Source organism: Urocitellus parryii, chromosome 5 (genome assembly GCF_045843805.1).
Source record: "Urocitellus parryii isolate mUroPar1 chromosome 5, mUroPar1.hap1, whole genome shotgun sequence".
Lineage (NCBI taxonomy): Eukaryota > Metazoa > Chordata > Mammalia > Rodentia > Sciuridae > Urocitellus > Urocitellus parryii.
The window spans coordinates 45,665,985-45,679,428 of NC_135535.1; the positions used below are offsets into that span (position 1 = coordinate 45,665,985).

A 13,444-nucleotide genomic window follows, 5' to 3' on the forward strand; every position below is an offset into this window, starting at 1 on the left:
AATAGGATTAGACCTACTTTATTTCTGACTGATCCTTCTTGGTGTATTGAGATATATTAAGCATTGTAAACAATTATTGTCTCTTTTTATGTTTTAGCCTTGGTGGGGTCCTTATTTTCTGCAGAGTGAACTTCACTGACTTCTGTTAGCAAAATGAGAGCCTATAACCAATCGGGGTGGATGGTAGGAGAAGAAGTTGAGGGAAAAGACAGGGGATGGGGAGAGACTAGGATTGAGATTCTTCTAGGAGTTTCCATTACAGTTAATGGTCTGGTTACAGATCTACTGGGGGATGGAGTTTGGTAAGAAAAGAGAGCTAATATTAATGTTTGGATTGGCTTAAGATTTAGCTTTTCTCAGAAGAAAGATTATAAAATGATGCACAAACAGTTCTTGCCTTCTCTGAATAGATTTAGAGAACTTTCTTTACCTGCTGGTTTCACTAGACAACTATTAGATTGCAGCAAATCTATTTTCCAAAAGTGGTCAGCTGGAACTTACCATGTCAATCTGTTGGAAGGAAATAAAATGCTTGTTCTTTCTTTAGGAGGATTAGGAGATAATATTTTGACTAAATAAATGGTGATAACTTACTACAAACAATAACAGTAGTTCTGGCCTCTTAACCACATTAGTCTTTACTTACTTAAATTTTCCCATCAAAGCTTTTGGCCCCAGTGGAGTGGGAACATAACTTAATGTCCCCTTTCAAGAGCAAATGAAGTTATTTCTTAAAATAAGAAAATCAATAAAACTACTGTTTTAGATTATGACTAACCAAGTGAAGGCAGAAATGGTCAGATAATACTAGGTGTAACCAAAAGAGGGCATCATCTACCCTTAATGTCTGCACAGAGCTTCTGTGATTGTAATCTCACAACTCTCAATCCATGACAAAAGAACACCCCATGGTCCTTGGCACTCTGCACTCTATAGGGAGAACAAGTCATGACATCACACATTAAGGAGTATCTGGCCAGTTCTTCACTTTAGGACTGATATCTACAATCAGCACACACAATCCTTGAAATTTCAGAGACCAGAAGCAAGTGGTTAACATTCCCTGTCTAATTTTACACAGACACTCTGAGTTTAATGTTTTATAGGGCACAGAGAAAATTTCCTCTTAGACTAGGATACAAGCTGGCATCAAATAGCATAAGAATAATGTGAAGACTAATTCACTTTCTAATTGTATCTTAACTTTAAGGGGTTATCTATTAATGATAGATAGTGAACAGTGGCAGTAGGTGGCAGTAAGTTCTCCTGAGCACAGGGAAGATACTACTAAATGGATTTGAGGTACGATGGGAAATAGTTTAAAGCATAATTTTAGGCTTTTAGTAACAGAAGCTTAACAAATGTTCTTCTTGTAAGTAGGAGGAAAAAAATGCCCCAATGTTATGCATAAATTTATTAGCCGTACTCTTAAATATATTTTATAATTAACGTATAATTTAAATAGTGGGTAAATGTTGGGGCTGGGGGCATAAGGTTGAACATCCTTGTATACAGTGAATTTCTTCAGGGTGGTGGGAAAGAATAGTGTAGGCTCTTAAGTAAAATTGCCAACCTGGCCTTAGAAATTCATTATGCCGGAGAACACATTATCTTTGAGTCACTGACATTAGCAGTTAAACCAGAAAGGTTGGGGATGTATATTCTGTTTCCTAACAGGGACAGCTGTTCTGAAGGAAATGTGAATTCTGAGAGGATGATCATTTTTGAAAACAGATTTCCCTCCCTGGAAAAATATCACTACCACATGCTATGAGTGTAATTGAAGGGAAAACCTGGTGGGGAAAATAATTTTATATCCTGCTTGGATGAAGAAAAGCGACCCAAACAGTTTTATGGTCGTGGAGGAGGCGACTCTCACCTACCAATACTAAAATTTATCAGGATTTTGCCTTTCTTTAAATGCAATATTTTCCCCCCTTTTTCTTTTCTCTTCCTTATCCTGTCTCCAGAGAAAGAAAAACTCACTACCTGGCAGAAAACATTGCGTAAGCCTCTGTTTCTTTCCTCCACAAAGCAACTAAACAGAGGAAAAACCGAGTTCACAAACATCCCAACTCGCTCGTGCCAAGGTACATCAGAGAAGCCGAAACAGATTAAACGAGTATGGGATGGGCTCACTGCAAGGTCTTGAATTAAAATCTAAATGTTTCACCTCGTGGCCAGGAGAGCTTTTTCCCAGGGTGGCCTCGACCCTGGGCTCTTGGCCCCAAGGAACAGAACTCCAGATGGTTGACAGGAAGTTGGGGGGAGTAGTCACCTTGGTCCCCGAGAACAGAGTTCCTTTCTGAGCCACCTCATCCAGTCAACCACCTGTTACTCTCCGGTCTGGGCTTCTCAGAGACAGAATTATAAAATGAGCCTCAGCCTCATTCCCGAGGTCAGGGCTTTGGACTTGGTATTAGGAAAAGAAAGGGTGGGAGGTTCCCCCCATGGAAGACAGAGAGTTTCAGGACCCCCCTCTTGGAAGTCGGCGCCACTGTTTACTCGCCTGGCCGCCTTCAGCCCACTTCCCTTTCCTCCCCCGGGGGAGGAGATGGTTAAAGATTACACTGCGGCCATCGGTACTTCAAAGGGCGGCTCGGGCAGCCAAAGGTAAAGATAACGTTCTGGCAGCCCTAATCGGGGTTTGTGGTTGCCACATTTTAATCACTCCGTTAAAAAAAAAAAAAAAGGTTATGTCGCGCTACAGTGCTAAGGATGCAGAGCAAGTCCCTTAGAGCTGGGCATGTTAGGTTTCTCCTGTGGGACATTTTATAGCCCATCTCTTCAAGGAAAGCAACTGGATGAAAACCGGGGGATTGGGGTAGGGACCAGTCAGGCATCCTGCTCTTGGGTTTCAGCCTCCTGGGCACAAAAGCCCATTCTGCACAAAAATGCCTGTACACTCGTGCTCATTCTGCACACAAATGCTTGTACATTAGGAGGAATGTGCCCTGCGACGTGCCTAGTTCTGGACTGCAAAGCTGCGGCGCACCAGCTCTTTCCCTGGGTCGCAGTGAATCCATTTCGTTACACACCTCTAAAACACGTGCATTTCTCCGGGGAGCCGAAACTGGTCTAGCCAGGATGCCCTTGGCAAAGTCGCCCGCCCCCTCCAAAGCAGGAGGACGCTAAGTCTCCCAGCCTTGACTCAGAGTAGCTCCCTCCCACTTCTAGCCCCCTTCTGGGAGTGAGGTGGGGGCTCACTTACAGGTAGGAGGTGAAGACGCTGATGTTGGAGGGCAGCTCCGAGAGTCCCAGGTCCGAGCAGTCCACCCTGAGCAACATTCTGCCGTCGGGCTCACAGTGACAGTGTGTGGGACAGCCCCGCGGTAGCGCACCGGGCTTGGGCGAGCCGCCTCCAGCCGCTAGCTGCAGCAGCACAGGCAAGGACAGGAGCACGCCGACGCGGGAGGTGTCCATGGTGCCCAAGGCAGGGATCCGCGAGCCAGACGCCAGCCGAGGGCAACGCCGGGACTGTTGTGGACTGCGGCGCGCCAGGCGGCGCTCCTCCGGCTTCTGAAACTCAGCGGGCGTCTGTAACACTGGGCACTGCGCTCCTGCCCCCCGCCGGGAGCGCCGAGGAGAAGTTCCGCGGGGATCGCGGAGCACGTTGCAGCCACGCTGGCCCCCGGAGCAGCCCTTGATGCAGCCGCGGCAGTAGCGGTGCGCGTTGCTGCTGCAGGCGGTCTGAGCTGTGTGCAGCAGCATCTCCGCTCGCACGCTCGTTTTTTAAAGCGCTGGATCCCGAATTGCGCGCCCAGTGACGTCAGCGCAGCCCAGCTTTCCAGACACCCCCAGCCCGGCCCCACTTTCCCTCCGCTTGTCCCCTCCCTCTTTTCCCGAGACCTGGCTGGGCGGCGGCGGGCGGTGCGAGGTGCTGGCGAGTTCGCGCTCTGACTGCGCCTCCGCCGGGAGGATTCCAGCGCTCTGCGCCACGCGCCAGGCAGGGGATCCCCACCCTCACCCCTTTTTGCGTTCTGGAGACTCAGTTTCGAGACTTGAGAGGGACACGATTCAGAGCGACATTGAGACCCAGGGTAGGAAGGATAAGGCACGTTTCCTCCGGGCCCGCTTCAAATAATGGAAAAGAGGCATGGAGAACTTTAAAAAAGACTAAACTCTAATCTAGAAAAATAGTTACCGGGGGTTAGAAAGCAAGAACCCTCGGCAAACGATGGGTGGCCTTTTTAGTCCTTACGTCAGAGCACTGTCTGGCTTGCTTTTGCCCTAAAACCAAAGCGCTGGACTAATCATTAAATAAATACAGTGGAGAGCGAGCACACCCGTGCTACTCTCCTAACTCATCCGGGGTGAGGAAGTCGAAGTGACTTTTAAAAAAGTGTTTAGAATCCAAAGTTAGTAAAATGATGCAGGATGGCTGTTTTCTTTTGTTCCGGGAACTTTTCATCCCTTAATGTCTCAGGGTTCTCTTGAACTAGGCGCCATCCCACCTAGATGAGTAGCACTGGGCTCCCAGCACCTCTGCGGAGCGCTAGTGAAAAACGCACGTTTCTTAATAAAAACTGTCCTACAGTGAATCTGCAGGAGACAGGAGGAAAAGAATTCAGGGCTTTCTTGGAGAGAAGACCTCAGTGAGGTAAAAGTTGCCCTCTTCACACCCGAGTGAGCCGCTCAAAGAGGTGTCAGTCCAAGCCTGCCAAGCTAACTCACAAAAATGTACAATTTTCACTCCCAGGCACAATGCCTCATTGCTTCCTGAAGGCAGGGAACTCTTTTGAATTTCAAGGTCCCTCTTAATCTTCTACTTAGGCTGACCACCTGAATTTCCATATAAAGTTCTGTCTGAATTTTACAGTTGGGAAGGTTGTTCTGTGTGTGTGTGTGTGTAGTATACTTATCTTGCAATCCTGTCTATTCCTTCACCCGTGGAACTTCAGAAATACATAGATTCCTTGATCTAAATTTGTATTCTGAACATGCTCTTTTCTTGAGGAAGTCCATTTATCAGCAAGTTTGTGATTCTCTGTGATATAAGAAGAGAGACATTGGGGATAATTATAGACTCCACTTTCTCCTCATTTTGCAAAAAAGTAACTGCGGCCCAGAATTTGGTAAAACTTGACAGTGCCATTGAAAACTGTGAGTTACCCCTGGCTTCTGGATAATCAGAATTGTGCTCAATTCTGTCCTGTTCCCTCTCTTGCCCCAGGTACACTGCATTCACTCCCACTCTTTGCTTATTTTCACATTATTCTTGCTTCTCTCAGCTATTCCTTTTGCATTTATAGGATGTCTACTAATTGCCTGTCCTTCCATAAAAAAGAAAAATCTAACTCCACATTATTTGTTTCATAAATGGAACTCAAGACATCATTTCTGTGAAACCTCCCACAGATATTTGTGGAAATATGACTGGGATGCTTCATGAAACTTGCAATCTAAAAGAATGACTGACTCTGAACAGTAATCCCAAGGGTGAGTGTCTCATTGAAGGTATGTTATAAATACCACAAGATTTAGACCTAGAGTTTTCCTGGATACATAGTAGGTTTGTTTTTTCAACTTTATGGTGACCACTTTGGAGGAAGGGACTAGGCCATTTGTGTCTTCTTTACCTGCAAGACTCAAACTATGAGCTCATAACAATGAGTTCTTAACAAATATTTGTTGACTAATCCAGATTTGGTTGTGCTCACTCACGATTCATTTAAGAGCACGAAAGGGCACTTTCTTTGACACCAAGGCTGTTAAAAGGAGCATAGCACTTTGATTGGGGGATGAGTCAGGCAGAACTATATTTGAATCTAGGTTCTTCCAGTTTCAGGTTGATTGATCACAGACACAAAATGAGCCTAGGTAAGTCTCAGTTACCTTCCCTATAAAGGGGATATCATTTACCTAGGTAGTTCCATATCTGGAACTTAGCCTAGAGCAGATTTTCAACATGTTAGTGCCTCTCCTCTTCTTTGGGGGAATTTAAACTCGTTAACAAATGCAAGTAGAGCTGAGAAATATCTGATTCAATTCTATGGGGAAGACAGATATTCTGGATGATCCCAAGAGTAATGAACATCCGTTACTTTTTTTCTTTTTTGTATAGTCAACATATCCCCCTCTTCTTTTGGTAAGAGCAAAACACAGTTTTTCTTTGGGAAACTTCCTCTCAAACCTTAGGGCTGTCCATCATGTGACTACATCTTCTGTCCTGGGATAGGAATGTGACCTGAACAGAACAATCCACACCTGTGTGAGGTGTTGTCCTAGATCCTGAGGTGAGACAGTCTTCTCTTTCTGCTTGATGAAAAGGACAAAAATATGAAGCTCATGGGGGATGCTCTTCTGCTGCAGGGAGAAAGCTCATTGGAAATGAAACATTAGCACAAGCAAGGAGAGAAGCGAAATCCTAAGGTCATTCTTTAAACACCTGGATCTAAAGTCATTTCTGCTTGATCATCTGGAGACTGGATGAACAAGTTAATTTTGTTTTGTTGCTTGGGCCAGCGGGAATTCAGCTGTGATCACTTGTGGACAAACATACTCTGTAAAAACCTGAAAACACAGAAAACATGAAAGTTTGAGAAAGGCCTCAAGAGTCTTCAAGGTCTTGTCCTCCTGATAATAAAAAATCATGTGAATTGAAAATAAAAATTGTGTGGCGGATGGTGACTTTATTGCCTCAATGGCTGTATTCGAATCTTTGAATCTTATATAATAAAGATGAAAATACAATAAACCAGAGTTCTTGAACACTAAAAAAAAAGTTTCAGTAAGGTTTTTGAGCAGTTGTCTCTCTGTTTCTGTTGAAAATACCATTTAGTTTACAAGGTGGTGTTTTCAAATTGTGTGAAAAGGCATTGACTCAGCCTTTTATGTAGTCACGTGTTCTCACTTGGAAGAGATGGGTATGATTCTTACCCCACACTGGAGGATGGGAGAGGCAAGTTGTTTTCCTACTGGTAGCCAGGGAGCTAGTAATGAAGCCAAAATTCCAACCAGTCTTTTGATTTTAAATCCTGTACCCTATCTCTAATACCTTGGGAAGTCTAGCCACTTATGGACTTTAAACTGGATAGGACCTTGCGTTTACTTTCATTTTATTGTGAAAGAAATTCACATACTTTTGTTAAAGAAAAAAAAGTGAGGTCTTTTTTAACTGCAGTAGAACCAGTTGGAGTAGAGAATAGGTTATTTTTTGTTTGTTTGTTTTCATTTCTAGGGATGGAACACAAGGCTTGTACATGCATGCTGGGCAAGTGCTCTGCCACTAACCTACATCCTCAGCCCCTTTTATTTTATTTTGAGACAGGGTCTTGCTAAGTCTCCCAGGCTGGCCTGGAACTTGGATCCTCCTGTTTCAGCTTCCTGAGTATTTTGGATAACAGGTGTTTGCCCCTTTGCCTTGACAAGAATTTTTTTGTTGTTGTTAACAGTAAAGACAAGTATATTTTAAATCTTTTTTCCTTCTGAAATATATGTCGATATCTATATACACACACATATATATCTATACACAAAGGTATGTATACATATATGTATATGCATATATATACACATATCTATATACACACACATATATTTTGGGTTTGTCTCAACTACCAGTTACTTACAAGAATACGTACTGGTGAGAAATCAGAGAAGAAGACCACCCCCTCTTACAGGTGATAATAAGGTTAGTAGGGTAAAGTTAGTTCATTTAGTATTTGTTTGCATTTGATGTTCTTATTTATAATTTTGGGAAGTATCTTTGTGTTAATGAGCTACTGAATAATGGAATATTTCTTGCTGGGATGGAAATTACTCTTTTTGGGCCCTTTTAGATTGCAAGTTCTTTTTTGTTTTATTTGTTATTTTTAGTTATACATGACAGTAGAATATATTTTGACATATCATACATACATGGAGTCTAACTTCCCATTCTTGTCATTGTACATGATGTGGAGTTAAACTGGTTGTGTATGCAAGTTCTTAAAACTGATTTTGTTAAAGTGTAGTTCAGTATGTGTCTACTTTCTGGGCTCCCTAAAACGGATGTTTTCCTATTTCTTTAATCTTTGATAGAAGTCCACAACGAAAAACATTCACATACACCACAAGAATTACTAATAAGCTTAGCCAAGGCATGCCAGGGTAATTTTAGTTAACAGGTAAGTCAATATTTCTTTTACAAGTATAGTGAAATAGTGTTTACACAACTGGTGGGCTATTATAGACTTATTTAACTTGTTTGAAAGAGTATAGAGCCCATTATTTGCCCTGCTCATTTTACATTCATGATATAATCAGGCTTATGCTGAATTTCTTAACTTCCTTTCACCAACAAAGCCTAATTAATTGAGAAAGGAGGAGGAGGATTTAGGAATAAAGATCTATTTTCTTTCAGAATTATTTATTTTGTGAGAAAGCATTAGTTCAGCTAACTCATTACTTTGAAATAGCCTATTATGTAAAATCAATTGGATCTGTCTTTGATTTTATCCAACATAAAGGCAACCTTTAAACATATCCACATGTTCTAAAAGAAAGGGCTGTGGTATATGATATTATCAATTCTTTAGCTCATTTTGATCCCCTTGTCTAATTTCATGTATGATAATGAACATACTCCTACTGGTATGCAGCCTGCTTCCTGAGAACATGTGTCCAATCAAACTCGCATGTAAACCAGGGGCAGGTTTTCTTTTCAAGCTAAGAATAAAATTAATGAGAAAAAATAACAAAAACACTTGAAATTGAGTGATCGTCCTGCTTATTCACATGCTTTATTTAATTCTGCCAAATACTGCCTTAGTATCCAGACAAACTCTTCCATATGCCCAGTATGATGGATCTTTTCCTAGTCTTATTAAAACTACACTTTTAGGATTTTTAACCAATTGCTTCCCCTAAGTCCTGCAATAATATACAAATCCACAATCCCTCATCTGCAACTCTGAATTTTAAGAGTTCTGAAAAGGGAATAATTTTTTGAGATGTATTTGGTGCACAATTTGAACTAAGCCAGTATGACTCTATGTGTGGTCAAATTCTGTAGAAATATGGATATGTTCAATTGTAGGGCTCCATTGAAGATTTTATATGTTATAGCTATATCGTTCTCAATATATTCTATTTAAAAAATCCTCCTGAATTCTGCATTTAGCATCTGTGACCCTGACATTTTTGGCTAAGGGATTACAGATCTGCCAACATCAGTAATCCCTGCAATGTCTATCTCATAAACAATTTTTGGAAGAAAAAGAAAAAAGGCAGGAAAAAGGAATGATTGTATGTGCCAGGTGAGGAAAGAGTGGAAAGTATTACCAAAAGCAAAACCTTGAGAAGGGAGACAGGAAGTAAGTGGTCAGCTTGGGAGGGGTAAGTGGCTGTCACTAGAATGGCTTCCCTTTGCAGATTATAGGGCAGAAATTATAGTACTATTATTCTCAACAAGTTATTCATGAAAAGTCTCCTAGAAAACATTCTATATATTAGGAGTTAATGCTCTTATAGAGATTAGCAAAAATAATTAGTAAGAATATTCCAGAAAAGAATAAGACAGAGATATGGGGTAGAAATTGTAAAGGTAAGGAGAAGGAATGGTAGAACTCACCTAAAGGAATAATTTATGGATTTTATTCCACAGACATGCAGGATTTATAAAGTAAAATAAACAAGTAAAGTGCATGCAATCTCTCCAAATGCTTTATTTTGATAAGTCTGGTGTATTTTAAATGAGTAGGTATAGTTGCATTCAACTGCAATTACAATCTCATAAAGCAAGATGAAATGTATCGAACAAATACTGCAGCTCAAGTCAATGAGTCATAGCGAAACGTTGTCCAGATTACTGCAATTAAAATTTACAGAAACCTTTCATTGAGTGTTATTAGGTTTGTGGATTAATAAAATGAGCCTGTTTGTTTTTTATTGTTCTTTAACAAGAAACATTTTGATTTTAAGTTCACTGATTATTCTTTTGCATAGATTTTAGGTTGGTACTTGGCAGAAAGAAATGTCATTGTAGTCTCAAAAAAAATCTAAATATATTTTCTAAGAGATGATCCAATCTTTTTCTTAAGAATCTTTATTCTTTCTTTGTTCAGATCATCTCTGTTTTTCCTACCCCTATTTTTAAATTTCCCATCTCAGGATTGCTGAGCATGTATAGATGACTCGGAAGTCATAGGCTAGGTCACCTATTTGACCTAGCATGACATACTTCAAGTAGGTGATATGAATTACTCAATCTTGGATTCTCACAGACCAGGGTTCAGATCTCTGTTCAGTCACTGACAAGTTGTGGGACTTGGAGCAATTCCAGAGGCCCAGGCTCTTCACTAGCAAGATGAGGACCACTATACCAAGTTTGCAGAGGTATTAGTAGAAGTAGGACTAATGTGTCACAGGCTAAGGGATTACAGACCTGCCAACATCAGCAATCCCTGTAATGTCTATCTCATAAACAATTTTTTTGCATGCAGTAAGTACTCGATATATGCTAATGATAAGAGATTTTCCGTTCTTTCCCTAAAGGTTTATCTCCTTAAAAAAGTCTTTCCTATAGAAATAGGAAGACTGAAGCAGAAAAATAGGCCTTTCCTTCCTCCCTCCTTCCCTCCTCCCTCCCTCCCTCCCTCCCTCTTTTTTTCTCTTTCTTTCTTTCTTCTAATGACACAGGTATTTAAAACATTTACCATGTTTTCACATGAAAGCAAAATATGTCACAAGATTTTTCCCTTCATTTGCTAGGGAAATAGTCTTACTGAGTTACATTTGGCAGGTTTCAGTTTCCAGTTATAGAAATGCCTCATATCCATTTTAACCAAATGTCTTTATTCAAAGGCCCTGATCGCCCACCCAATAGAGGCCAAGCACTGGAAACATGGGGACAAATGCATGTGAGTTATGCTTTCAGTTAATTCATCATTGAGTTGAGAAGAGACATGAACACAGAAAATCAAAATGCAGTGTAATAAGAGGGATGAAAACACATGCTGTTAGGGTAAAAAGGAGGAGGAAACCTAACTCTACCTCAGAGAAAGACTTTATAGAAAAAAATGGTGTTTGGAGTGAGTTCCTGAAAGATGTGCAAGAGCTTGGTAAGTGAAGAGGAATGGCAGGACATTCCTGGTACTGGATGGAGACAAAATGTAATTTTTAGACAGTGATTGCATGGCTCCAGATTATGATGAATGTATGTGAAGCTTCAGAGACTCTCATGAAAAGTCAAGCTGAAAGATGCACTAAGGCAGAGGGTTTGTTGAAAGGGTGTTTTATGTTGTATTATTAAACTTGAACTTAGACCTGGGTACAGGAGGCCAGGGTATCTTTAAGCCTGGGAGGGGCACAGTCATATTTTATTTTTGGGAAAAGAGAACTCTGATAGCCTGAGAGAAGTGTTGAGAAGTTGGAGGTGAATGGTAGGAGCAGGAGGCAGGAAGTATTACTGATTTGAGCAAGACAGAAGAAACGCTTCAATCAGTAAGTAGCAGTTGACACGGGAGGAGGCAGGTGTTAAGATTCTTAAGATATTTCAGGGACAGAATTGGCAGGACTTGGTGACTGTGGTGCCACAAGGGCAGGGTGACTGCAATGTCTCCATTGCCTCTAGCCTGTAAGATGGGGCAGATTATGATAATTTACCACAAAATAATTACTATTTTTGGTTCTTATTTGGGCCAAGTGCTATTCTAAGTGCCATAGCTGCATTTTTTTCCCTTCATATATTTCTCTTGACAACCCTGTGGGATAAATATAATTATCTTCTTTTTACAAATAAGGAAAATGAGGTTATTATTAAATAAATTTCCAAAGTTCCTCTGCTGATAAATAGCATACTTGACATTGAATCTGTGGTGTACTTGACTTTACATCCCTATTTTTAAGCTCTGGAAGGGGAGCAGGCTTTGAAAAGAAGATAATAAATTTAGCTTTGGACACGTCCAGTTTGCAGTTGAGAAAAGTTTCCAAAACGAAGGGTGTGGACTTGAAACATGTACCTTTGTAGCTTCAAATGTTGCTTAATGTGGATTGTTTGATTTGAACTGGACGGAAATTCTTGATCATAGAGTAGCTGTGGTGGTCTCTGTCTGTGTTGCTTTCTCCCAGTGGTAGACTAGATGCAGGACTCTCAAAATCTGAAATCTGGGATTTGTGTCAATATTATGGCAAATATTTTTGGCATTAGATTTATAAGTTTCTTTATTCTACATAAGCTTTTTCCAGGCAGGAAAATGGCTGAAATTTGATGTGTTTTGAAAGCAGGAATATCTTTCCCTCCTGTTACTGATGGTACTGAGAGTCACATACTTCTAGGGAAATGTACTTCCTTTTTCTTAATCTTTTTTGTGTCCTCAGACCATAATATAGTTTCTGAAGGCATTCAATCAGTGTTTGATGAGTAACATGATGAACTTATGCAAGTTGTAAAAACGCAGAGCATAAATAAAGAATAAAACAAAAATCACCACATTTTTCACTACTTGATGATAATTTCTGGTAACATTTAATCTATTTCCTTTTAGTCTTTTTAGTGTTTACATTAATTTATCTAATTGAGACAGATGTACACTTTTAATGGGAAAAGATTTTCCCTTTATCATTGTTATGCTTTGGATGTGAGGTGTCCCCCAAAAGCTCACATGTGAGACAATGCAAGAAGGTTTGGAGGAGAAAGGATTGGGTCATAGCCTTAACCTAATCAGTAAATTCATCCCTTATGGATTAACTGAGTGGTAACTGGAGGCAGGTGGGGTGTGGTTGGAGGAGGTGGGAATTGGGGCCTGGCTTTGGGGCATATACTTATATCTGGCAAGTGGATCCCTTTCTCAGCTTTTTGATCATCACGTGAACTGCTTCCCTCTGCCATACTCTTCTCCATGATGTTCTGCCTCACCTTGAGCTCTGAGGAATGGAGCTGGCCTTCTATGGGTTAAAACTGTGAGCCCTCAAATAAACCTTTTCTTCTCTACAATTGTTCTGGTTGGGTCCTTTAGTCCAGCAGCGAAAAAAACTGACTAAGATGATCACTAAAAGTCTTTATAAACATGAGTTATTTATGACTTCGTAAGAGTTTAATCTCGGCAATCCTATAGATGAGGATATCAAGGCTCAGAGAACTTGGAAGACCTCTCTAAGCCTACAGTTAGCAAACATGGCTCTGTCCCATACCTTATGTGGTCTCACAATCTGGCAAGGAGGACTTCAATTTTAGACAAATTGCCATGATAAAGAGTAGCATATGGGAAATTGATTAGAAGTTCAAAGGGCCGTTGGAGTGTGGAGGCAGGAAGCAGTATACCCTGCTGAGGAATCAGAGAGTAGTAATTGATATTAGAGAAAGTTTTTTTTTCTTTTTTTTTTTAATCAGGAATTAGAAGGGATGCTTTACCATTAAGTCACATCCCCAGCCCTATTTACTTACTTACTTACTTACTTATTTTGAGACAGGGTCTTGCTAAGTTAATTAGAGCCTCACTAAGCTGCTGAAGCTAGCATTGAA

General features: G+C 40.8%; 1 protein-coding gene across 3 annotated transcripts in view; it reads right to left on the reverse strand.

Annotated features, from left to right (window-relative positions):
* Nucleotides 1-3,423, reverse strand: part of Lgr5 (leucine rich repeat containing G protein-coupled receptor 5) — a 123,034-nt gene extending 119,611 nt beyond the window's left edge. For all 3 annotated transcript variants that reach the window (XM_026386658.2, XM_026386657.2, XM_026386656.2), the window contains exon 1: nucleotides 3,212-3,423. In XM_026386658.2, coding sequence (XP_026242443.1) covers nucleotides 3,212-3,423 — 212 coding nt within the window. The remainder of the gene's footprint in view (nucleotides 1-3,211) is intronic.
* Between the last annotated feature and the right edge of the window lie 10,021 nt (nucleotides 3,424-13,444).